Source organism: Canis lupus, chromosome 30, assembly GCF_011100685.1.
Source record: "Canis lupus familiaris isolate Mischka breed German Shepherd chromosome 30, alternate assembly UU_Cfam_GSD_1.0, whole genome shotgun sequence".
NCBI lineage: Eukaryota > Metazoa > Chordata > Mammalia > Carnivora > Canidae > Canis > Canis lupus.
In genome coordinates, this window is record NC_049251.1 from 34,958,860 (window position 1) to 34,985,697 (window position 26,838).

Sequence of the window (26,838 nt, forward strand, 5' to 3'; positions counted from 1 at the left end):
AATGAGATAATGCACGGAGAACTCTAAGCATCGTCCCTGGCAGCTGATCGCTGTTCAGTAATGGTTAAGGAGACTGAATGGGATTGAGAATTCAATCAATTCAGTTATATGGGATGGAGACTGAATGTTGAATGAGAATTCAGCAGGACTTGTCTCAAATCCCCCAAACGGCGAGTGGGTGAGCCCGCACTGGATGCAGGCCCTTGCTCTTTGCACGACACCAGGGCAGCTTCCAGGGACAAGGGACATTAACCAAGGAAAAGGAGCCGGTCTGGGGACCACATCCGGAGAGCTTGGTCTCTACCAAGCAGCCTGGGCCCGGGTAGGATTCCTTGTGATGAGCCACATGGTCCTTTGACATCTGCACATGCTCTGCTGGCCTCTCAGGCTGCCGGAGCCCCCAGGGGAGCCCCAGGGCTGCCCGGGGCACGTTCAAGAGCTGTGTCTCTCTTCGGCCCCCCGCACCTCCCGACATACCACCCACAGCCTTCTCAGGCAGACACTGACTTTTGTCATGCACCACCCAGGACCTCAGAGCCAGCACTCCCAGGAGGGTGTTTTATTATTTATTCACTGGGCAGGGAATATACACTGGGTCCCAGAGGCCACCACGCTACCGGCTTACCAAGTTGCCATTACACGACACAACTCCGGGGGCTCTCAGGAAGCCCCTGGGGGCCCCGCCAAGGACAGCTCAGGGACCTCCGGGAGGAACTGGGCCCTGAAGAAGAGACCGGCGGCCTGCCCAGCCGTGGGGAACCTCTGTCCCACGGCCCTGCAGAGCCGGAACCTTCCAGACACAGCGGGCATCATCAAAATAATGGTCATGCTGGTTGTTCTAGATGTTCTCAAAACCACAGCGTACCAGACAACTTAGATACGTTACAAATATATAAATTAAGAGGTCTACATGTATACAAAATCTTTCGATGGGGACTTAATTGCATTCTATGCCATGCCAGGAGCTGGTATTAAAAATAGAAGGTATTTATATACAGGCCCTGCCTCTCTCGTGTCCACCATGGAAGCCTCTGGTGTTGTCAGGGCCTCTGGGCAGTCTCAGCACCCCCACAGGTAACCCATCTGCACTCTGCATCTTCCGGGGCAGCAGGGGGCTCACACCAGGGCTCTTCTCCTGTGTCCCCATCTCAGCCAGGCGGCGCCTCCGAACCCACGGGCTGCCGGAGGGGGTGATGCTACTGTCAGAGGAATAATCCATGCACTTGCGGACGATCTCGGGACTGGTGCTACAGTTCAGCCTCCCCTCCTCGGCCAGTGGGGATTTTCTGGAAACGCCTTTGCGTTGAGCCAAGGGGCTGCTCCAGGGACTGGAGCACGGGGAGGCGTTGGGGCTCAGAAAGAGATTCTGGTGGCCAGAAGGGCTGAGCTTGTTGGTGATCACATGCCGGCGGCCAGCCATGGGGGACGTGGGGTTGCTCTCGGGGTCGGAGGAGCTGTTGGCGGAAGACTCGTCACCCATGTACTGCAGCTCCTCAACTCTCTTATTGAGGGACTTGTTCAGGTGGATGCTTGCAGTGGGCTCCTCATCCTGGTTCTTGTCTTTGAGAGGTTTCTTTTTGGGTGGCTTCATGCCAATCAGGACAGCTTTCATGTTCTCCCTGCCCTGAGATTCTGTGCTCATAAACTCATGGGCTTTTATGGCCGCCTCCACCTCCTCAAACTCCACGATGGCACATTCCTGAGTCCCCACCTGGCTGTACCGGCTGCTGATCCTCCGGATATCAGGGGGCAGCTCCCTCCCGGGCTTGAGGATCCGTACTGACGAGATGACCCCAAAGGTCCTGAAGAGCTTGAGCAGGTGTTCCATTACCTTCTCCTGCACCCTTCCGTTCTTCGGAGGGGTGGCCAGGGCCCACAGCTTGGGGGACAGGTGGAGATCGTAGACCAGGAGCATCTTGCTCGGGAGGTTCTCGTTGGGGAAGAGCGGGACGGGGGTGGTCCGCCTCACCTTCCGGTGGTCTTCATTCAACTCGAGGGTCACCGAGTACTTCAAGGCATGCGCCGTGGTTCTCCAGTCCCGGGTAAGGTGTTTCACCTGAAGAAGACAGAGCACATCTGGAATGGTACCTATCGTCCTCACCCATCCTGCATCCTCTACAATCCCCCCCGCTCCTTTCCTCACCCCTCTGGAACATGCATAGCTAGAAGCACCGGCATTCGAAAGTCTAGTGAGTCAACGAACACGCTTCTGGCAATGTCAAGCAGTGCAGCGCAGTATAGACCAGCGCCGTCCGACAGAACTTTCTGCGGTGGTGGAGATTGGCTAGTCCACCCAAGTTAACAGTTAAAGCTGCAGGTCCTGCAACGAGGCTGTTAGATACGCGAGTGTAAGGCCCACCTCTGGCTGGCGGTTAAGACCTGACGTTTTTCAGCCTCCCACTGCCTCAACGCTCTCCTCAGCTGTCAAATGGAGACGCCAAGTGTGTCCACCTCACAGAGTCACCATGAGGATCAAATGAATAAATCAATAGATACAGATCGACCTCTGGACACACGTTATACAGACAGATGCAAAACTCGGTGTCTAGCTCATAGCGGGTACTGAGTATCATGTGCTACCATCCTGATGGGATTCAGAGATTGTAACACCCACATGCCTCTCTGAAGTCATGTTTCTCTGTTTACGCCATCTGATACACAGACAGTTCCAAAAGTTCTTTCATATTCCACTGCGGTATGTCCTGAAAACGATGTGGACTGTTTCGACTTGGAATAAAACCCAACTAGGGCCCCACGAAGAATGATGAAACAGTCCCTCCCTTCCTCGTCCTCCCAGAGTGGAAATTATGCATATCGACGTGCAGTATATGAAGGCTATATTTATATCGTAAAACAGTAATTTTCAAGAGGCCCACTTCCGCTGGAGGGAATGCCAGGGAAAATGAGTCATCCCATCCCACAGGAACAGTGGAGGTGGGTGGGGTGGGTAACCTGAGCCAGGAATGGCAAGATCACCCTGAGTGCTCTGAGGCCAGGCCAGTGCAGTCGCCGCAGAGGAGCCCTGAGACCAAACAGGAACTTCCCCAAACTCAAGAACAGAAGCTCGCTAACAGGGCGGCATGGGGGGAACCTGCAGAGCTACTGGTACCGGGCTCTAGCCTGTGGGCTGTGGGTGAAAAGGCCCAGATGTGGGCTTGGGTATGGGAACCACAAGTCACCTGCACAATCAATGGGCTGATCTCTGTGACACACACCAAGGACAGAGGGTCAGCAGAGGTCCCGGCAAAGGGCAGCTTTCAGGTGAACAGAGTCGATCAGGGATCCAGAAAGGGTGAAGATGAGGACCAAAGGTCACTGCCAGGTTGTAAGGAAGTCAGGCAGTAGCTCTCTGAGGGTGAAACAAGGGGGAACCTTCTCTAAAACTAGGCAAGAAGGGAGCAGTCAGGAGAGGAAGAAAAGCCACTGCCTAAGCCTGAAGCCTGAGCAAGGAATGCTCAGGGGAAGGCCGGCGCTGCCTTACTCCAAGGGCCAGAGAAGCTGACCGGAGACCACATCCAGTGGAGAGGGAAGTGAGCTCTGGCAAGGACCCAGCACCCCTCCAGAGCCAAAGTCTGCTGGGCCACGTCGGTTATGGCCTGAGCATCCTCAGCCTGCGTCCGCGAGCCTGTAGGAATGTCCAGGCACCATCTCGGACCAGGAGCCAGGGAGGCGCTGTCCTTGTGCGATTTACTAGAAGAACCTTGTAAGATTTTCAGAAACTGTCATTTCCCTGCTTGTCCTATGTGTCTCCTATTATGATTAGCAGGAAAAGTCCTTAGAATGAAAAGGGCCTTTGTTCTCATTTTGGAGGTGTTGGGGAGTCCATGTCTACTCTGGCCAGTTTTCAACAGAGCAGAGCCCTCCCAAGTACAGCCACAGTGGCAGCTTCAAAAGGAAGGAAAGGGCAGCCCGGGTGGCTCAGCGGCTTAGCGCCGCCTTCAGCCCAGGGCGTGATCCTGGAGACCCGGGATCGAGTCCCACGTCCGGCTCCCTGCAGGGAGCCTGCTTCTCCCTCTGTCTGTGTCCCTGCCTCTCTCTGTGTCTCTCATGAATAAATAAATAAAACCTTAAAAAAAAAAAACAAAAAAGGAAGGAAAGTCAGGCTGGCTCTAAGGGTCCCTGGGGAGGAATAAAGGAATGTGCACTGGCTGCTTTGTTTTGGAGTCTCACAAATACTTTTGTGTAAGGGTTGGCTCACTGTTCTCGGACACATGTGATACCCTGATGTATCATCTCGATGGGACTTGGGGATTTTAACGTTCAAATACTTCCCTGAAGTTGCGTTTCGGCATGTACCCACTTGATACATGCAAGGTTCCGGGAGATCTTTCATATTTCAATGAAGAAGCTCCTGAAACTGGTGGGGATGGTTTCAGCTTGGAATAAAACCCAACTTGGGGCCTTGTGGAGAATGATGAGACAGTCCCTCCCTATAATATACATACATTGGTCTTTATCCCCTTCTTGGCACTCAGCTGTTGGAATCCTGTCAATTCTTGGTGACAAGAACACTAGGAGTATCTTTTGTTCTTATGAAGCAATTGTTTGGGGGAGAGGGGGTCCAGTCCTGGATGGTTCTTGGTTGAGGGTCAGTCACCAAAAAGACCAAACCATGATTAGAAGCTTGGAATTTCCAGGTGAAGGGAGAGGGACAGGAAATTAATAGCTGACCATGCCTGCATGAGGAGGCCTCTGTAAAAACCCCAATACTGTGGGGCTCAGGGCACTTCCAGGTTGGTGAATACATCCAGATACTGTGAAGGTGACACACCCCAACTCCCCAGGGACAGCAGCTTCTGCACTCACGACCTTGCTCTGCACATCTCTTCAGCTGGCTGTCCATCTGTATCCTTTATCATATCTTTTATTAAACTGGTAAATCGAAGCAAGTGTTTCCCTGAGTTCTGTGAGCTGTGCTAGCAAATAATCAAATCCAAGGGGGAGGAGGTCATGGGAAGCTGTGATTTGCAGCCAAGCTGAACGGAAGCTCTGGGTGACCTGGGGGCCTGCCATTGCCTCCCAGAGTGAGGGCAGTCTTGTGGGATTAACCCTTAAACTGTAGGATGTGATGCTATCTCCGAGGAGATACAGAACTGCTCGGCGGGGAACCCCGTCCCCCAACATATACACCTAGGGTCAGCGTTAGGAGTGTGGTAGTGGCGGGAGAGCAAAGGAGACACACAGGAGGAAGTGGAGGCTGCTTCTTTACAACATCAAGTGCCCCTTCCCTCCTCCCATACCCTGAAAACTCCTATGCATCCGCCAAGACCCGATTTCAACGTCACCACTTCTAGGAAGACTTCACAATCACCCAGGCAGGGTTACTCACTCTGATGAACACTACTTGTACCCCTGTTCCTTTACTGCCTGTGATCACGGTGCAATCCTTCGCAGACCTCCCTCCTTCACTGGGCTTTGCAAGCGCAGGGGAAATGCCTGCATTCGGGTCGTACATCCTGTGCCTGCCACAGCGCGCAGGGTGCCCAATGGACATGTTTGGTGAGTGGAGACAGGACAGAGGACAAGAGGGCAGACTATATCAGGAGGTGAGGCAGAGAACAGCTTCAGGGACAAGGGCTCCCCGCCAGGGCTCTCCGGCGAGGCGCACAGGCAGCCTGGCTGGGCCCCAGCTCTGACTTAGCCCGTTATGCAACAGGCCATGCGGTGCTTTGCTACTCTAGTAAATACGCGGCCCCCACGGAAGGCACAGGGTTCTTACTCCAGCTAGGCTGTCCACACTTGGAGACACAGGGAACTCACACCACAGTCCAGCTGCCTACAGAGCAGCAATCATCAGATGCCCCACATCCCCATAGAGGTGAGGATGCTGGTGTCACATGGCAAAGGCTGCTGGAGTCTTAAAGAAGCCTCATTCCCCAGAGTTCTGGGTGCTCCTCCTTCTTATTTATCCAACTGGACAAGTGAAAAGCCTGAGTTTCACACGCTTCTAGGCCTACAAGGTGTCTCTCAAGGCCACTGGGTCCCTGTGTCCTGGCACAACATCCTCCTGGCTGCCCACTTGCCTGGCAAGACTGCCTGAACTTTACTCAGAACGAGCACTTTCGTTTCATAAACTGCCGCTCGCTGACATTTGTCCCAACACCCAGGCCTCTCTCTCCCCCTCCTTTTTAAAGATTTTATTTATTCATGAGAGACACAGAGAGAGAGGCAGAGACACAGGCAGAGGGAGAAGCAGGCTCCCTGCAGGGGAGCCCAATGTGGGACTCGATCCCGGGACCCCAGGGTCATGACCTGAACCAAAAGCAGAGGAAGAAGCAGGCTCCATGCGGGGAACCCGGTGTAGGACTCAATCCCAGGACCCCAGGATCACGATCTGAGCCAGAGGCAGACGCTCAACCACCGGGCCACCCAGGCGTCCCCCCAGGTCCCTTTCAACACTGTGGGGAGTTAAAGCGATCCTAAATCCCTGTTCTTGATCATTTTTCTCTATTTCATGCCCCGGGGGCCGGGGTGGGGTGGGAAAGGAATCGCTAGTCACCAAGGGTCAAGGGAGTAAAAGGTATTTAGGACTGCAGCCCAACACCCCTGACATCGAGTCCACCTGCGAGACGGAAGCCTTACCTTTTTGAAGGACGTGAGGAGCTTGACGCTCACGTAGCCCAGCTTGTTCCTCCTCACGTGCTTCAGTAGGAAGGCGTCCTTCTCCAGGTTTTCATCAGAAAAATAGAATTCGATCTGATCCACCAGCTTCCTGATTAACTCTTGGTCCGGGGGCTTCCACTCCTGCTCGCCATCGTCACGCTCGTTCTCGCCCCCGCTTGTCGTGGCACCCCTGGGAGCAGAAGGAGAGGCCGAGGGGTTACGGGATGAATCGTTGTCCCCCAACCCACCCCCCAGTTTCATATGCTGAAGTCCCAAAGCCCGGTATGTCAGAATGTGACCTCACTTGGAAGTAGGGCCTTGCAGACGTACTGAGTTTAAGATGAGGTCACACCACAGGGGGTGGCCCCTAATCCAACATGACTGGCGTCTTATAAAAAGGGAAAATTGGGGGCCATGAGCACATGGGAAGATGGAGGTAGAGGCCGGGGCGATGCAGCAGAAGCCCAGGAACATAGAAGGTTGCCAGCAAACCACCAGAAGCCAGGGGAGTGGCCTGGAACCAACCCATCCCGAGACCCTTGAAGGGGAGAGCTCCTCAGACCCCTTGATTTCTCACTTCTGGCCTCCAGAACCAGGAGGCAAAAAATTCTGCTGTGCTAAGCCACCCAGTGGGTGGTGCTTTGTTTCCTTAGCCCTAGGAAACCACACTGGGTCACACTTGAGCTTGGTTCCTCTGTGGCGGTGATCACCTGGCCACTCGGGGCTGGCTTTTGTCCAATCGGCTAAGAAATCGAGGGAATATAAGGGAAGGGAGAAGAACTGGGTAGGAAATATCAGAAAGGGAGACAGAACATGAAGACTCCTAACTCTGGGAAATGAACTAGGGGTGGTGGAAGGGGAGGAGGGTGGGGGGTGGGGGTGAATGGGTGACGGGCACTGAGGGGGACACTTGACAGGATGAGCACTGGGTGTTATTCTGTATGTTGGCAAATTGAACACCAATAAAAAATAAATTTATTATTAAAAAAATAAAATAAAATAAAAAGAAATCAAGCTTTTGTTTTTGACATGGACAGAGGGTCATTAAAATAACAACATCTTCTACTTACATTTACGTGCTGTTGTGCCATCGACAGGATGCTTTTCACATTCCCTTCTCATTCTTCCCTCCCCAGTCCACCCCCTAAATCCTGATTTCTAGAAGATAATTTAGCAGAGTAACTAAGAGTCCCAATCCTCGAGTTAGACCATGTAGGTTCGAGTCCTGCCATCACCATTTATTAGCTGAGTCAACTCAGGCGAGGACCTCCCCTGCCGCACCTCAGTCCCATTATCTGTACATTGGGAATCACAATAGTCATTGTCCCAACAGGACCGGCAGAAGATTAGTTAGACTAATACATAGAAATGCCCACATGAGCACCCGGCACACTCTCAGAACCCAGAGGTGACAGGTACATTCATTTGCCCCTCGGACCTAGGGTTGAAACTCAAATTTTCTGTCTCCAAAGCCAACACACATAATACTTTCCACGCTTTGTTGGGTTCCTGCCATGGAATCCGGAAACAATCTCATTCACCAGGGCCCTTCCAAATGAAACCCACACCCACCAGCAGCTCCAGTTGGACAGACTTTCTCCTCCTCTCCCCGAGAATATTAGGGTATGAGAACAAGCCGAAGAAATCCTGAGCAAAGCTTCTTTAGGGAGGCAAATCTTTCACTAAGGAATGACAAAAACTTCAAAGCCATAAACATTTAGGGGGTTTGTGATGATCTTGCATCACAGTTGACACCACTAATGAGAAGCTCCCAAAGTGAGCTCTCTCTGGCATATTTAATCAGCAAATAAAATTATGTGTTATACAATATCATATATATCTTATTTAATAAAAAAGATTGGTTAAAAATTACATCCAGAAATAAACATCACTGCTTTCCTATTTGGCAGTGAATTCTAATAACATGACTCTCAGACCCAGAGTCTCCATTAACGAGTTCTGAGTAGAGAGAGCATCTCCTGGGATGGATGCAAACATCCAGTCTACCTAAAGCATTCAGCGTGCTTCTCCTCTGTTGGGAGGACCTGCCCGGCTCCCCAGAGGGCTCAGAGAGTTCACGACAGCATATTTACACTAGCCAAGAGGTAGAGGTGTCTACTGATGGATGGACGGATGTGCAAAATGTGGTCTATCAATGCACAGGAGGGAATATTATTCAGCTTTGAAAAGGAAATTCTGTCTCATGTTGCACCATGGACGGACCTTGAGGACGTTGTGCTAAGTGAAATACCCAGTTCCCAAAAGACAAATATTGCTGATGCCACTCATTTCAAGTACCTAGAATTGTCCAATTCATAGAGACAGAAAATAGAATGGCAGTTACCAAGGGCTGGGGAGTTAATATTTAATGGGTATGGAGTTTCAGGTGAAAAAGACAAAAAAGTTCTAGAGGTGGAAGGTGGTGATGGTTGCACAACAATGTGAACGTACTTAACGCCACAGAACTGCACGCTTAATAATGGTTAAGACGGTGAGTTCTATGTTATGTGTATTTTGCCACAATTTAAAAAAATGTATAAAGGAGGGCTTCGGCACAAAAAAAAGTATGCATGTGAATACTATGTTTCCTCTATAAAGAAGCAAGCAGGGACACCTGCATCTGCTCAGGGTGTGATCCCGGGGTCCCGGGATCGAGTCCTGCAACGGGCTCCCGACAGGGAGCCTGCTTCTCCCTCTGCCTGTGTCTCTGCCTCTCTCTCTGTGTCTCTCATGAATAAATAAATAAAATCTTTAAACAAATAAGTAAATAAATAAATAAGCAAGCAGTTAACATTTCCCTTGGATTGGGATTAAGCTCTTAAGTAAAATAATCAACCAATACACAAAAAGGGGGGAGGGGGCTCAGAGTGTAAAAGTCAACTATCACTATGATAGTTCAAAGCTGGAAAAGGTACATACATGTATGTCCTTCAACTCAAGCAAAATTTTCACTGACTCTTAACCCCCCACAACAACAAAAAACAACTGTGGAAGAGTCGAGATGAGACTAAAAATGGAAATAAATCTGACTCCCAATTTTTCAAATTTGGAAATTATAATTAGCATAAAAAGTAGGCGTCAGTTGATTTTAAAATGAAGAGTTATTTGCCTGCAGATAGTCTGGAAATGGTTTTTGAAATACCACACCGGCGTCTGAAGACAAATGTGTACTGAAGAAAAAAAAATGGTCTGAGAGACTAACTTTAGAAGTATGTTTTTTAAAAAAAAAAGTCTTTTAAAAGTGAGATGACAGGGGGCACCTGGGTGGCTCAGTGGTTGAGCATCTGCTTTTGGCTCAGGTGGTGATCCCGTGGTCCTGGGATCGAGTTCTGCATTGGGATCCGTGCAGGGAGCCTGCTTCTGTCTCTGCGTCTTTCATGAATAAATAAATAAAATATTATTTTTTAAAACGTGGGATGGCAAACTAAGGGAATATATTAAGGCAGCCCATGAGCTAAAACAGGTCAAAGGCAACTTAGACATTAGACAAAGCTGAATAGTTTAGAAGTTTCTAGAAGCAAGCTATGGTAGACATTAGATTCATCCAATATCTAATAGCAAACTCTTTCTCACTTGCTTTCCTTTGTTAGGGAGGCTATTAAAAAAAAAAAAAAAAAAAACAACCTACTTTCTCAGCCTCTGTTACAGGTAGTAGCCATTTGTCATGGGAAGGCCAATAAAACACACCTGAAAATCTCTTGGCCCTGCCTCTTCCCTTTTTATCCGTTTTGAGTGTAGATGTGATGGTTGGAGCTGTAGGAGCTATTTTACTACTACAAGAAAAAGGCCAAGTGAATTCGCCGGCCTGATTTATCGACATTAATGGCTCTTATATTATTGAGTTGTTGAACCAATCCCTCCCTCTGCTAACCTACCCGCAGATTTCTCATTACATGAGGGAGATAAAATCCATTTGTTTAATTCACTTGTTAGCTGGGTTTTCTATTACTTACAGATAAATAGTAGGATGGTCATACTGCATTGAGAAAAGTAGTCCTTAAATTATGCCAAAGGAAGGGTCAGTAGAGCCATCAATGGAATGAAAAAGGAGAAGTAAGATGGACAAAACGGATTTTCACTTTATTAGAGAAAGTTTATCCCCTAACTAGTAGTTAAAATAGGCTGAATGTACCATAGACAGTAATTACAAATGCATTGGGAAGTCTGAGCCCCACCGACGAGGATGAGAATAGCTGGAGTCAGAGTGAAGTGTGGGATAATGCCCAGTGAAGAGTTTTGAGGGGACTCAGGTATTAGCAAAATGGTCTAACTTACTACAAACAGCAAGTAAATCAGAGGTGACCAGGCCATCAAAGGGACCCCCAGCCTAGTAAGTCCTACTCCCCAACTAAAATATGCTAACACAAAGAGTAAACTCATAAACAAAACATAATTGAAGGATGGGGACATAATTTCTCAATTTCTCCAGTGCCCCTTCTAGAGCCTTCTGATCTTCCCAAGGTGTGCCATGGGAAGCCTTTCCTCCCTGCAGGTGACTCTCTCAAACTTGATTGAGAAAACGAATCAGACCTGCCCAGAGCTCCCCTGTGCACCCCGCCGCCCCCCGTCCCCGCAAACTCATTCTGTTTGTCTGGGCATCTGCCAAAGCATCCATTTGCCGCATCCAGATGCCTTTTCTCCACCTTGGTCCTCTTGCCCCCACTGCAGGATGGGACTCAGCTGACCACCTTCTTTTCAGTACTCCTCTCCCCGGGCTTCTGTGACTTGCTTTCTGATTCTTCTCCCTATTTAACTGCCCTTCCAGACTATTCATTCTGCTCCCGTTTCTCCAAGGATCTATCCTTGACTCTTTATCCCCTGGTGGTCTCTACACTTCAGCCCCTGGAGAGCTCACCCATTTCAGATCTGCCTCCTCCCACCCCTCCATCCTTCTCTCGCCCTCAATTCCTAATGCCAGCCTGATGCCTGGAGAGCCTGTGAATACTTAGAATCCAATACGTCCAGCGTTGAGCTGCCACCTTCTGCAGAGCTCGACCTCGGGGAAGTACTGACGTCTAGACCTGACGAGGGACATTCCATCTGGGAAGCTCATCTTTCATGCAGTTTCATGGTAAACAATCCACATTGGGGGTTGGGAGAGGGGGGATGACTCTGTGTCAGTTATTTGCACTCACTTAGTAGACAGACAGGTAGCCAGGGATTCCAGAACAGGTGGGCAGCCCTGGGGAGGTGATAAAAACTCCTACACAAGTACAGGGGTGAACCTCTTGCACCCTAGGACTCCCTCTCTGCATGGGTGCTGTCAGCGGCAACTTGCATCTCCAAAGGGGACCTCAAAAGAGAGGCAAGGCCTGTTTGCATATCTGGGGGGCATGCTGCCTTGTTTCCCGGTTCATGCAACAGCCTTTGAATGAAAAAGACCCCGTATATCCTTTACGAACATCGAAGAAGTTTATATCCCTTAAATATGAACGTTGGTAATGTTTTGCAATTACAACTGTCCTGTAAAGACCATATATCTTCCCTCCCAAACTGCCCCATTAACTACTTTCCCCCATTCACTCTTCTCTGCATTTAGGCTCAAAATCCAAGATGCATCTTTTAGCCTTCTCTTTTGCCCCCACACTGAGCCAATTATAAAGTGTTGATATTATTCTGCAGTGTCTCACATCTGTTCTCTTTTCCATTCCAACTGTCCTCCTTACTTCTCCCCTGGACACTATTAATAGCTCATCAAAAATGAATCTTCAATAATAAAGCAATACATACACGTAGCAAAAAATAAAACAAAATAGTACATAACTTATAAGGAAGCAACGATTCCCCACTTCACCTCTCCTCCCTAGAGGCAACCTCTATTCAACTGTTTCTTTCTTAGAAGAGCTGCCCTGTGGTTCTATTTCTCACTTGCCAATTTTCGACATTCTCTATTCATGTCCTATTATATAACTTGAGGGTTTGGGGTCACTCATCTCCCAAAGCTTCTTCTTTTAATATTTAAATTTTTATATTATTTTTGAGCTTTTTATTAGCCTTCTAATTGTGTTGTAAAATAATACACTTAATAGGGCACCTGGGTAGCTCAGCTGGTTGAGTGTCTGCCTTCAGCTCAGATTGTGATCTTGGAGTCCTGAGATTGAGCCCTGGGTTGGGCTCCCTGCTCAGCGGCAGGGAGGGGGGTCTACTTCTCCCTTTCCCTTTGCCTTCCACCCCCCCCAAAATAAATATACAATCTTTAAAAATAAAAAATAAAATAATACACTTAAAATTCTGTTTCTTACTCCATCAACATTAAATGTATTTCTCACTTCCTCATTACACACGATGTATCTGTTATGACCCCATCTTCTTCTTTGCCTCTCCTTCCACTTCCAACCTTTCAAATTCTATCAGATGTACCTTTATTTTATTTTGTATGGTTCATTATGTTTACATTCTATTCTGTAACACATTCCATGTTTTGTCTATAGATTCTAAAGGTTGAAAGTCAATTGCTGTACTTATTTTTATGACTATACATATATTGCTCTGCAGGACAAAGGCATTTGCTAAGATTATATTTCTTTCTAAAGTCCTATTACTTGACTGACCACTTGGATTGATCCTCTATGGCTCCTATCCTTTCTTTCATGTGGTCTGTCTTTGTCTTTGTCTTTAATTTAAAGGGCAACAGATGTTCTGACATTACCTTTCAATCTTCCTTGATGAATTTTTTAATTTCAGGAATTATATAATCTCTAAGAACTCTTTTATGTCTTTAGATTGCTCCTTTTTAAAAGCATCCTGTTCTTGTTTTGCAGATGCAATATCTTAAATTCTCTCTCAGGTACTAACCAGAGTATATATATTTTTGTAGTCTCTTTGTTTCCAACATGTCACCTCTATATCTTCTGGGGTCAGTTTTTCATTTAATTTCATGTAACAGGTTTTCTTCATGTGACTGGTAATCAAATCATCCTTTCTCTATTAAATTTTTTAAGTTTTTTTAAGATTTAATTTATTAATTTGAGAGACAGTGTATCAGGGAGACAGAGCAAGCATAAATGAGGGAGCAGAAGAAGAGGGAGAAGCAGGCTCCCCATTGATTAGGGAGCCCAAAGTGCGGCTTGACCCCAGGACCCTGGGATCATGACCTGAGTGAAAGGCAGATGCTTAACCTACTGAGCCACCCAGGTGCCCCAATTAAACAATTTTTAAACAAACTTATATTGGAATAATTCCAGATTTACAGAAAAAATTGTGAAAATAGTACAAAGAGTTTCCATATAGCCCACATCAGGCTTCTTCTATTATTAATATTTTGCATTAGCACAGTACATTTAATGCACACGAACCACAATAATGTAAAAATAAATGTTTATTTTGTGTATACAGTTCTTAGACCCTGTAAACATTCCACATTATCTATTCCATTTAAAAACTGCTTTTAAAAAGCTGTCTAACCCATTGTGATTTTCTGAAAAGCCTGCTGCTAAAATCCTTGATTTTAATGATAAATACGGGCTGGGCAACAAACAATTCTATTTCTCCAAGTCAATACATTATTAGCTGAAGTCCATACTTTATTCAATTTCCTTAGTTTTTACCTAATGGTCTTTTTCTCTTGCAGGATCCCATCCAGGATACTATATATTACATTTGGTCACCACATCTCCCCGGGCTCCTCTTTGGACAGTTTCTCAGGCTTTCTTTGTTTTTAATGACCTTGACTGTGTTGAGGAGTACTGGTCAGATATACTGTAGACTGCCCTTTCCTTTGAGATTTATCTGATTTTTTTTTTATGATTAGATGGTATATATGGGTTTAAGGGAAGAGGAACACAGAGGTAAATTTCCATTCTCATCACATCATATCAGGGGGTCAATCAACATACCAGATCATTGTGGATTGTTGACCTGGCTGAAGTCATGTTATCTGGTGTCTCCACTGCGAAGTTACTATTTCCCCTCACTTTCTACATCATGCACTTCGGAAGGGAGTCACTGTATGCAGTCCACACTTCGGAAGTGGGGAGTTGTGCTCCATGACCATTTATTTTGAAAAATGAAGGTCTGGGTTGCTTTTTCATGGTGGGTTACGTAGGTTCCCTCCATAGTCCTATACTGTGACTGATTTTCTTCCTAGATGGTTCTATAGACGTGGGTGGGGGCATGCCAGCTGGCAGGCTTCACTGTAGGGCAGACAGGCAGGAAATTATTAAATATGAGCTTTATATGGAGAAGAACTTACTCTGGAGGTACCAGCTCTACCTTAGCAGCCCTAGCTCACCTGTTAGCTCATTCAATTCCTTTAGAAAATAATCTTATTTCTTCTTTTTCTCCTTGAAAAGTAAATAGTAGGTTGGTTGCTACTTTTCATGGTCAGGAGGAGAGGTAAGGCAATTGTTCTAAAGGCAGGCAGAATTTAAATTGCCTCTCAGATATCAGTATCCCTTTTAATTCCTGCATCCTTCACACATTTCCAGAATCTTTCCAGGGTTCTGTTTTCCGGCCTCCTCCCACCTCCCCCTACTCCACTCCTGTTGTATTTTGAGTTAAGCCTCTTCCACTCTGTGCCTTATTACATGTTTTAAAGAACAGATATGTCACTGCTCTACTTTAATACTAATACTAATGTTCTCTAGTCTGTTAAATAAAATCCTAAGTCGTTAGCTCTTTATTCAGATTCATTTCGAATATGGCTATCACCAGCTTCTACACATATTTCTGTCTATTTCCTTTCAGATCCGCTGTTCTAAAATAAAAGCAAATAAAAGACTAACAGGTCCCTATAAGTGTCACAAGGTTTCTGGACTCTATCCCTTTGATGCTGTTCCATCACCTTGAACATCCTGCCTCTATCTCTCAGGTCCAAATCCTAACCACACGTCAAGCTCCATCTCAACTGCAACTTCTCCTAGCACTTGCCTGTACTTGTATCAGAGCTACTCTGTGCATTATCTTATTAGTGCCCTGAGCCCTAAGCCTGAAGGATAGGATTCACATTGGTTTCTTTCATTCTGGCACCAACCCAGAGCCTTGCATATAGTAGGAATTTACAAAGCATCACCAATGTAAAGTGAATAGCTTCTGTAAGGGCAAATCACACCTATCAGGATTCTTGGAGACAGGAAGTATGGTTACTGGTAAATATGTCATTAGTGGCCTTTCAAGAGGACTTTGAAAAAATAATGTACATTTATGTTTACATTATTGTAAATTGGGGGTACTGATGTGTTCATTTAATAGCTGTAAACCTGCTAGAAATGAAAAACAAAGGGTAGAAATAAGAAGGCACATTTCAAAACACATGATTGGGCGGGCTCCAGAGATCAGTGTTGAAATATTTATCGTATTTTAACTAACCTAGAGAAATAAGTACAGCATAAAATCTCCATAGTTGCCTTTCTCATAAAAATCTCAAGATAGGGGCACCTGGGTGGCTCAGCGGTTGAGCATCTGCCTTCGGCTCAGGTCATGATCCCGGAATCCTGGGATCAAGTCCCATATCGGGCTCCCCACAGGGAGCCTGCTTCTTCCCTCTGCCTATGTCTCTGCCTCTCTCTGTGTGTCTGTCATGAATAAATAAAATCTTTTTAAAAAATCTCAAGATAATCTGGAGATATTAACTGAATGGTAAGCAAATGACACCTTATGAATAAAAATATTCAAAATAAAATGGTGGAATAATGAGCTCCTGACTGTGGCTTTCAACAAAGAAAAGCGCTCCTGGACTCATCATCTATCCTGCAGATGGTCTAATATGGTGCTTTGGCCACTGATGCCAGGAAAATGGTGGATAGAAACTAGGAGGACATGGACCAAAAAAGAGAAAGCATCACTTATGAAAAACACCAGGGTCCGGTACTATCTGTGTATATAGTTCCTGTTGATTTGCCTCTAGAAAAAGATAATCTGAAAAGGCTGTAAAAATAATACAAGGGCAGATTCAAAAGATACAGGTTTAGAGACAAGCTGGAAACGTATATGGGGACGTGTTCAACTTTGGATAAGGCATTATGGGAACAATTATATTTTGGATGCCAGTAGCAGGGGCCCCATGCTATGCCTGGTGGCCCCTGGGTTCTTGCAGACTTATTACAGACATCACGATCTTCCTCTCTAACCCCACCTTCTGTCGTGCTATTCTGGCCTAATTCCTTGGGCCTGCGAAAGGAGTACAGTTAGTGGATGTCTCTGCATGTCTAAACAGTATAGTTTGTGGTGTGAAGCAGGGATAATGTATGCAGAGCACTTAGTTCCACATCTGGTACATAATTGGCATTAATAAATGGAGCCTTTCACTATCGTCATCCAGAACAGAGAAAAGATAGCTTGTGCAACAACCCTGAAACATCCTGGAGAGAAAGGATCCTTGATGATTCTGTTTGTTAAATGAAGGTATGCTTCAGTGATTTTATTATTCACGATAATATCTGGTATGATGATTTTAAATCATTTTTACACATTGTGAGACAAAGCAAAAAAGTGAACACATTAATGTTATTAGTTTTCAGGATTGTCAGTGCAGAAAAATAAAAGAAGTAAAATAAAACCTATGTCAAATACAAATTGGAATTATCAACATAAACTTATTTTTTTTAACGTATTTCCTAGCTCTGTTGAAAGGGCCTAAAACCAATACTGCCCCAGTAGAAATTAGCACTCTTAATTCCAGGTCTTGGTTTCTAAACACCTTTCCACTAGTATTTGAAAAATACCAGCCACAGGGATACTTGTGGAAATGGCTAGATCCTATGTCTGGAGTAGGAAAAGTATAAGGCGAGCCCAGCCTATCTAGTATCACAAAACAAGAAAGTGCTCAAAGACTCAGCGGCATGTTCCAAAAGGCTACGCTGAAGCCAGTCTGAAGGGGCTCCCCTACTTAATCAGGGATAGTTTGAACATCAAAAAGAATTGTAACTAATTTTTAAAAAGTGAATAAAAAAAAAGTCCATGAATCAAGGAGGGCCAAAAGGCGGGCTCTGATTTAAATTATTTGATGTGACTATTATACCCATTCCTCTCTTTGAAAACTGGTCATTAAGCATTTAGGTTGCCTTGTTAGGAAGAACTCTTGTTCAATCCCGGATGACAAGGCAAAGCTCTCTTACATAGAAGAATACCAGCTAATAAATGCACAAAGGATAATAAAATTAGAAAATCACTAATTTGTAATTCCCGGAGGAACTGACTCAGGCAAGGATCATCAGCAGAGGCTAAAACCATAGGGCCTTGGTGAAAGAATAAGCACAGGAAGCTTACATATTACTTGTTAACTGCAAAGAGAGCGACACATCTTCACAATGAAGAGATCACCTTAGTCAAGTGGTCAAATTAGAGCATCACTTTGGTGAAAGCTGCCTGAGGTGATGCAACAAAAAGTCTGTGGCATCGCCTATGAGGTGTTCTTGCCAGAATGTTTAATCTGAATCGAATCAAGCCCTTAGCCTACCTTCTAATTTACAGGAAACACAGGGTACAAAGGAGCAAGTTACACTAGATGATCAGAACAAAATCAGACCAATTCAAACTGGGAAACATTCAACAAGACATCTGGCCTCTTATTTCAAAATAGCAACGCATCAAAGAAAAAAGTGTGAATGTTCTAGATTAAAAGATCCTAAAGAGACATAATAGGCAAATGCCACCACCTGGATTGGATTCTGGCTGGAGGAGAAAAAGAAAGATCAACAAAATACAACGTGGAACGATTAGGGGGAAACCTAAATATGAAACTCGGCTATGAGATCATTTTAGGGATTAAACCAAGGAATCATTATTAATTCTCTTAATTGCAGTAACAGTATTATGGTTGTACAGGACAGTGTCATTAGCAAGAACTCCCAAATAAAGTGCTTAGGGTACAGTAAGTCTCGTGTATATTTTCAAATGGTTCAGAGAAAACCACCCAGAAGTCCATCAAACAAATATGGCAAAATATTAACAACTGTTAAATCTAGATGGTGCGTGTATGAATGCTCACAATACTACTCCTTTACATGTTATGTTTGAAATTTTTATTTCAAAAAAGGTGAGAATAAAAAGAAAGACACCTTTTTGGTGAGAGAGGGGTGGGGAGAAGACTAAAGAACATTTTTCTTATTTCCATGTATTGCTCGTACCCCAGGGAAAAGCCAAGTACTTGGGCTGATACTGGCGGTATATACAGCGAGGACTAAGGCGAGGGCACTGCCTTCAAGGATCTCACTGCTTAGTGGTGGTGGAAAACCACACAAATACTTCAACCCAATGGCCTGATGCAATGACAGAGACATGCATTTATGCAATAACTATTTAGGGGCACCCACCGCATGCCGGGTGCTGGGGATACAATGAGAGCAAGGCAAGCATGGTTCCTGAATTCATGATGCTCATAGTCTTATGAGGGAGACAGAAATATATAGTCACAATTTAGGTAAATGTCAGGTATAACCTGTGCAGAGTACTACAGCAGCATGAAGGATAGGAAACAAACAGCTTTGGGGTGAGGGTTGGGGGCTGTGGAGATGAAGCGGTCAAGTGGGGTTTGGTTTTGGTTCTGGTTTTTTCAGTTTCAGAGGTAGAGTTTAGTGATTCATCAGTTGCATGAACACTCAATGCTCACTCCATCACGTGCCCTCCCTAATGGCCATCACCCAGTTACCCCATTCCCCACCCATTTCTCCTCCAGCAACCCTCAGTTTGTTTCCTAGAGTTTGGTATCTCTTGTGTTTGCCCCCCTCTCCGTTTTCATCTTATTTTATTTTTCCTTCCCTTCCCCTGTGTTCTTGTTTTGTTTCTTAAATTCCACATGAGTGAAATCATATGATCATTTTCTTTCTCTGATTGACTTATTTGACTCAGAATAATACCCTCTACCCTCTAGTTCCATTCATGTCATTGCAAAAGCCAAGATGTCATTCTTTTTGACGGCCGAGCAGTATTCCAATGCAACGGAATACTCTTCTTTATCCATTCATCTGTCGACAGACATCTGGGCTCTTTCTGTAGTTTGGCTCTTGTGGAAACTGCTGTCATAAACATTGGGGTGCAGGTGCCCCTTTGAATCGCTATGTCTGTATCCTTTGGATAAACACCCAGTAGAAGCAGTGAAGTTTGAAGGCTGACTAGGGATCAATCAATCGTTCAGACCCAGAGGAGGAAATGCAAAGGCATGTAGATGCAGAAATAGGTTCAGGAATCCGGAGAGGTTAGTGCTGTGGGTGCAGGAATTCTAAGGCAGACAGGGAAAGAAGCTATGGGCCCAGGGGATGACGTGGGTAGGTGCCACATCTCAACAAACAGCTTTAGGAACCTGGGCTTTCTCCTGAAGGCTCTGGAAGCTGAGAAGTGTCCCCACGGGGTGGAGGCTGCTGCTATGCCAGGCTGGCCCAAACAAGGGGGCAGCACGGGTCCTGTTCTTGGCTGTGTTCTCGTGCTCCGGATTTCTGCCTGCTGGGCTCTGCCAGCTGCACCGCCCTGAAGAGCCTCCAGGGATTTTCCAGGGTCAACTCTCTGCCAGTGGCAGCAGGAAATGCTTCAAACTGAACGCTCCAGGCGAGTCCAGTCCCTGGAGTTGGGAGTGACAGGTGGCTCCGGAGAGAGTGCAGGAGGCGGGGGCAAGAAGCCCACCCAAATGACGATCGCGTTCTCCTAGATCTCCACAGGGAGATCTTTCCAGGCCCAAGAAATAATACTTAGGGCTTGAATCCTTGCTAGCCGTGCAATCTCAAAACTTAGTCCCCGGTAGTGACTAAGGACTTCCCCACAGTCACAGGCAAAGGAAATCAGAAGGCTCAGCCACTCCGAGCTACTTTACATAACCTCTGAAATTATTTGAGTGGGTGGCCGCCTTCTCCTCAAGATTGAGATGTCAGTGACTATGAATCCATTATTTTTATCCTCAGCGCAGAGGTGAATGAATGAGTGAATGAATGAATCAGGCTTTACAGTATGCGCAGTGCTGATAAGGCTACTGGAGCTACTGTGTCACCTGCTACGACTCAGCTTTTCTGCTTTAAACTGTTGGCTTGGGCTTTCCTCCTCAAATACCTCTGTCTCCACGGAAATGCTCTGAACCTCTGGGTCCCTGCACCCAGACCTCTTCCACTGCAGAAGGACCGGCAGTGGCTCTGGGGACTCAGTATCCTCAGGCCTTCAGTTGAGCACTCTGCCCACGAAGGCTGGAGGGTCCTGACGTCTAAAAAGTAGGCGCACAGAAACCCTGAAGAAAGAGGGTTCTTCCTAAGTTCCCGTGGGCATTTCCCAGAATTTGCAAGATGTGCCATTGCTCTACTCTGCTGGCTCCGGAGACTCCATACCCTAGCTCCTTCCAACAGCAGGCACTAAACCACCCACCCGAAAGGCGCGGGCGTTGGTGGACGCAAGTCCGAGGTCTCCGGCTGATGACAGAGCCCAGGGCCCAAAGGCACGGTTAGTTAGACAGGTGCCTTCTGGTGCCATAACGGCTCCAGCCTGCCCATCACTCAGGGACCCAACAAGCAAGGCAGCAAGATGATGATGCAAGCACCCAAGTCAGCTGGCGGAGGCTGCGTGAAAATGGGAATCCCCGGCCCGCGAGGGCGCAAGCAACAAGCCTTGAGCTGATCCCAAATCAGAGCAGGGGACACCAGGAAATCACTCCTCGCAGCCCCCCCCCCCCCCCCCGCAGCAAGAGTCAGCCGGGCCTGGGCTGCCCGCATCCCGGTGGACTGAAGCTAGGTGGGGCCCGCGCGTGGGCAGGCGCCCGGTGGGGGGGGTCTCGCGGCGGGGAGGGTCCTTGGGAAGGTCCCGGGGGAGCGCGCGTGAGGAGAGCCTCCCCCGGGGCAGAGGATGGCGAGGATGGCCCAGGAAGGAATCCCTCCCCGTCCCGGCCCGGCCCACGTCTGGGCCCCTTAGAGCAACGCCGCCACCCCCCACCCCCGGGGCTCGGGCCCGCGACCCAGCGGCGGACTGCGGGTGCTGGGCCGGCGGGACAACCGCAGCCGCCCCCCTGCGCGCCCTGCGCTCCCTGCGCTCCCCCTCCCCGCCGGCCTGCCGGGCCCGGGGCGCTCCCCCCTCTCCCTCGCCGCGCCCCCCTGCGCTCCCCGCGCCCCCCGCGCCCCCGGCCCCCGCTGGCCCGGCCCCGGGGCGCTCCCCCCGCGCCCCCCTGCGCCCCCCGCGCCCCCGCCGGCCCGGCCCTTGGGCGCATCCCCCCACCCCCCGCGCCTACCCGTGCCCGCGGCTCGGCTCCTCCTCGCTGGCGCTGCCCCAGCCGGGGCTCAGGTACCGGGCCGGGTCCCCCGCGCCGCCCGCCGCCCCCTCCTCCTCGTCCTCCGGCCCCTCCACGTCCTCGGCCTCCTGAATGGCGACGCGGATCTGCACCGCGGGCCCGGGCGGCGCCTCCTCGCCGGCCTGGGCCATGGCTCCCGGCCGCGCGGGGACAGTCGGGCGGCGGGGCCCGCGGCGAGGGGCCGGGGGAGGGGCCGGGGTCGCGGCGCCCCGCCCCGCACCGCCGCCGCCGCCGCCGCCGCCCCCGCCCCCGCCCCGGCCGCCAGCCGCCGCCGCCAGCCGCGCGCCAGACCAGGCGGGGCGCCTCCTCCGCGCTCGCCGCGCCCCCGCCCGCCCCGACGCCGCCCGCCGCGCCCGCCCCGCCCGCCCGCGCTGACCCGCCGAGACCACCCGCGTCCCCACCTGGCTCTCGGGGCACAGCCGCCCCACACCGGGCGCCCGGGACGTCGGGGACTTGGTTCCCCCGCGCCCGGGGCCCGGGATTCCGAGTGCGCCCCGGAGCCGCCCCCGCTCCAGTTAGGGCACCAGGTAGGGCCCCCGAGCCGCAGCCGCTCCAGTTAGGGCACCAGGTAGGGACGGTGCGGGCCCCCGGAGCCGCCCCCGCTCCAGTTAGGGCACCAGGTAGGGACCGTGCGGGCCCCCGAAGCTGCACCCGCTCCAGTTAGGGCACCAGGTAGGGCCCCGGAGCCGCAGCCGCTCTAGTTAGGGCACCAGGTAGGGACCGTGCGGCCCTGGAGCTGGCCCCGCTCCAGTTAGGGCACCAGGTAGGGACCGTGCGGGCCCCGGAGTCTCACCCGCTCTAGTTAGGGCACCAGGTAGGGACCCTGCGGGCCCTGGAGCTGCACCCGCTCTAGTTAGGACACCAGGTAGGGACCATGCGGGCCCCCGAGCCGCCCCCGCTCCAGTTAGGGCACCAGGTAGGGACCGTGCGGGCCCCCGGAGCCGCCCCCGCTCCAGTTAGGGCACCAGGCAGGGACCGTGCAGCCCCGGAGCCACCCCCGCTCCAGTTAGGGCACCAGGTAGGGACCCTGCGGGCCCCCAGAGCCGCCCCCGCTCCAGTTAGGGCACCAGGTAGGGACGGTGCGGGCCCCCAGAGCCGCCCCCGCTCCAGTTAGGGCACCAGGTAGGGCCCCCGGAGCCGCCCCCGCTCCAGTTAGGGCACCAGGTAGGGACCCTGCGGGCCCCCAGAGCCGCCCCCGCTCCAGTTAGGGCACCAGGTAGGGCCCCGGAGCCGCAGCCGCTCTAGTTAGGGCACCAGGTAGGGACCGTGCGGGCCCCGGAGTCGCACCCGCTCTAGTTAGGGCACCAGGTAGGGACCCTGCGGGCCCTGGAGCTGCACCCACTCTAGTTAGGACACCAGGTAGGGACCATGCGGGCCCCCGAGCCGCCCCCGCTCCAGTTAGTGCACCAGGTAGGGACCGTGCGGGGCCCCGGAGCTGCACCCTCTCCAGTTAGGGCACCAGGTAGGGACCGTGCAGGGCCCCGGAGCTGCACCCGCTCTAGTTAGGGCACCAGGTAGGGACCGTGCGGGTCCCAGAGCCGCAGCCGCTCCAGTAAGGGCACCAGGTAGGAACGCACATTCCCGGGGCCCACCCGAGCTCCCGAAGTGGGATCTAGGACTGAATTCCGTGTTATCAACGGCTTGCCAAGCGATGCCCAAGTTCCCTAAACTTTGAAAGCCACTGCCCTGCGGCGCTTCTTAATGCGCCCTGTCCATCATATTGCTGAATGAATAAAGGGGGCTATGGAAATGCCAGTATGCTCGAAAATCCTGTTCCTAGTTAGCTTTAAATGGGTTCCATGGCAACCCTGTAAATGTGACCCAGAAACCAGGGACATAAACACGGACTTAAATAAAACCTGAATGTGCTTCCATGAAGCTCTTAATTTACCTTCTTAAACATAATTAATTATATTAATTTGCCCACCTAGTGCTCTAAAAGAACGGACCCCCTGGACCAATCAGTACATTTTGCTAGAGGAAAGCCAATCAGAGAGGCTCCAGAAATGGAGTCTCTTGGAAAACACTGACCTTGTAAAAGAACACCATGTGTGGCCCCCCTGAGTGTCTGGGCTGGGGTCAGGAGAGACCCAGGGGTGTAGCAAATCTTTTTAAGATTTGACTGGAGGAGCACCTAGGTGGTTCTGCGGTTGGGCGTGACCCCGGGGTCCTGGGATCGAGTCCCCCATCTGGCTCCCCACAGGGAGCCTGCTTCTCCCTCTGCCTGGGTCTCTGCCTCTCTCTCTGTGTCTCTCAAAAATAGATAAATGAAAATTTAAAAAAATAAATTTGACTGGAAGGTGCATCTCTTTCTTTGCCAGATCTCTTTTGATTGAAGGCGCCATAGAATGAGTAAGTGAAGGAAGAAAGAGACCCTTGGTGTCTGTGCCAGAACAGCTCACAGCCTGCGTCTGAGCTACAAGGAAGAAGAGGCAAGAAGCTCACAAGATCTGTTCCAAGCAAGCTGTGCCTCCCACCAGGATTTTAAGCTGCTATACACCTGGTCCACTGTGATGAGGATCAAGAGGAGAGAGATTTGCAGCCCTCTCCACACCTCCTGTTCTGATAACTTGAGCTCCTGATTTTCACAAAGCAATCCACATTATCTCATTTAAATCCTCTTGTATGGAAAAGACAGCAAAGGTTATTATCCTTATCCACACCAATGGCTCTTATTTGTACCAAGTCCTGTAGTTTATGAAGGATTCGTACATACAGACTATCTCAGAGTTCCCAATTGTCCAATAAGAGAGAACCCTGGAAAATGTTCTGAAAATTTGGACTCCTAGGCTCCCATAGTTTAAGAAATAGCAGTTGGCAGGTGTATCTGGCCTGCAGAAGTGTTTTATTTGGTGGAGTTTAGAAAAAAATAAATGAAATCAATATGGCCTTGTGTTCAAATATATTTGCCTAAGCTGTCTCTGATGTTATGTATTTCTGACTCCTCATAAAAGAATTTTGAATCTAGGGTGCCCAAGTGGCTCAGTCAGTTAAGCGTCTGCCTTTGACTTAGGTCAGGATCTCAGGGTCCTGGGATCAAGTGCCACATCAGGCTCCTTGCTCTTCTGGGAGCCTGCCTCTCCCTCTCCCTCTCCCTCTGCCTGTGATTTCTCTCTCTCTCACCCTCTCTCTCAGTCAAATAAATAAATGAAATCTTTTTTTAAAAAAAAGAATTTTGAGTCTAGAAAGAATGTCAGACATCATCCAGTCCTAAGCTTCTCCTTTTAGGGAATGAATGAGTATCCCCAAGAGTACAAATCTTTCTGCCAGGGCTCCACTGAAGGAAGAACCACACACACACACACACACACACACACACACACACACCTTGGAATATACTTGGACTTGAAAGCAAAACTTGCATAGAATTTTTAAAGCAGGGATGCCTGGGTGGCTCAGCGAACAGTGCCTGCCTACAGCCCAGGGCACGATCCTGGAGACCCGGGATCGAATCCCACGTCGGGCTCCCTCCATGGAGCCTGCTTCTCCCTCTGCCTGTGTCTCTGCCTCTCTCTCTCTGTCTCTCTGTGTCTCTGTGTCTCTCATGAATAAATAAATAAAATTTAAAAAAAAAAGAATTTTTAAAGCAACTCCACATAAGTTTCTCATTTGTGGTAGTTGGCTTAGTAGGATGCCTGGGGGAGGGAAGGACAGACCACCCCTCCATCTGCATTTCGAGTAGTGCTTCATGGGAGGAGTCCAACTCAGTCCCTCTCCAGATGAGAAAAGTGAGTTCAATGAGGCTCACTGGTATCTGTTGTATGCTTAAACCAATAATCAGTGGGTAAGTTTATTACTGAGAGAAGGACGTCTTTCACTTTGTTACAGCCCTATACTGTCTCACAGAAAAGCCAAGCATCTGAAATGTTTGTTGATTTGATTTGATTTGATTTGATTTGATTTGATTCTCCTACCCACACACCCATCATTTGTACCACTGGTGAAGGAACTTTTAAAGGGCCCCTCTCATTTCCAGCTCCTTCCTTCACAGAGCTGTGGCCAGAGAGCCAGGCCAGCCCCACCCAGGCCTATTGAGCATCGCTGCAGGATTTTGCATCGGTGTTGAGATGATTAGCAGAGACTCCAACAAAATCATGACCTCAGCATGGAATTGGCATCATTCCCTTTCCCTGGAATCCTGAGGGCTCATTTTAAAAGCAAACTCAAAGTGGGAAATCATACCCCCCCCCCACACACACAGCTTCTGAAGATGAAACAAAAAGGAAATACATTGACAAGTCATCAGGATGGACTAAGGTTAAGTTGAAGCAAAAATTCAACCCCGGGAGAACTTTTCTATGAAAAATTGTCTGGAAATCAACTGGAAATATTTGTGAGTGCCCTGGGCACCAGAGTTGCAAACCAAGGACTTAGAATAAGATATTGACATGGGGAAAGGGAGTGTGGGCTAAATATTGAAAGGGAAAATTGGTAATATAGGGGTGGGGGTTCAGCAAAAGGTCTGGTTTTAATGTAGGGGAAAGGAGGGTGGTTCATTCTCTCATGTAATCATTTGTTTCAGCGTGTAACACACACCAGGCCCTGTGCTAGCCTTAATCTGGTAAAATGACTAAGATGTGATCCATGAATACCAGGAGATGGAGGGAGCCTGGAAAAAACAAAAAATGGCCTTCAATAAAAGAACATGACTACTGCTCTAAATGCCACAGCAGACATCTGTACGGAGAGCACAGCCAGTGAAAACATCACCCAGGATGTCTTGAGGCTCCTACCAAGTGGTACCTTGCGGTGGAAAAGCCCTCGCTCTCGTATCAAATAGACCCGGATCCCCTCATCAGCCTTGCCACGCCTTAGGTGTTCAGTTTTCATACCTGTAAAATGCTCTGAATGATCCTTACCTCATTGAGTTGGGTCTGTAGATCAGATTAGATTGTGGGAGATGTCTGGCGCAGCACCTGGCCCAGGCTGGATGCTCAGTATCTGCTAGTAGACGCGGCGAAGTGGCCTTCTAAGAACCTCCATAGCAGGAAAATCTCAGCCTAGATGGGGAGCACAAACATTCTAGTTGCTGAGATGGATCT

The 26,838-nt window shown here is 48.9% G+C and overlaps 1 protein-coding gene and 1 long non-coding RNA gene across 2 annotated transcripts; one reads left to right on the forward strand and one right to left on the reverse strand.

Annotated features, from left to right (window-relative positions):
• Positions 1–531: 531 nt before the first annotated feature.
• LARP6 (La ribonucleoprotein 6, translational regulator) lies at positions 532–21,942 on the reverse strand. The gene is made up of 3 exons (XM_038580853.1): positions 21,737–21,942; positions 6,583–6,793; positions 532–2,056 (listed from the first exon to the last, which is right to left on the reverse strand). Exons 1-3 carry the CDS (start codon positions 21,925–21,927, stop codon positions 989–991), a joined length of 1,470 nt encoding a protein of 489 aa, XP_038436781.1. The 5' UTR covers positions 21,928–21,942; the 3' UTR covers positions 532–988.
• Positions 21,943–22,175: 233 nt separating this feature from the next.
• Positions 22,176–24,684, forward strand: LOC106558031. The gene is made up of 2 exons (XR_005381840.1): positions 22,176–22,323; positions 24,118–24,684. It is a non-coding gene; the product is annotated as an uncharacterized LOC106558031 (long non-coding RNA).
• Positions 24,685–26,838: the final 2,154 nt, after the last annotated feature.

Bases quoted from the DNA above. Each gene is read 5' to 3' on its own strand.
- LARP6 (XM_038580853.1), bottom strand. From the start codon at position 21,927: ATGGCCCAGGCCGGCGAGGAGGCGCCGCCCGGGCCCGCGGTGCAGATC. The intron at 6,794-21,736 runs GTAGGCGCGGGG...TTCTGCTCCCAG, and splicing joins GAGCCGAGCCGCGGGCACGG to GGGTGCCACGACAAGCGGGG. The intron at 2,057-6,582 runs GTAAGGCTTCCG...TGTCTTCTTCAG, and splicing joins TCCTCACGTCCTTCAAAAAG to GTGAAACACCTTACCCGGGA.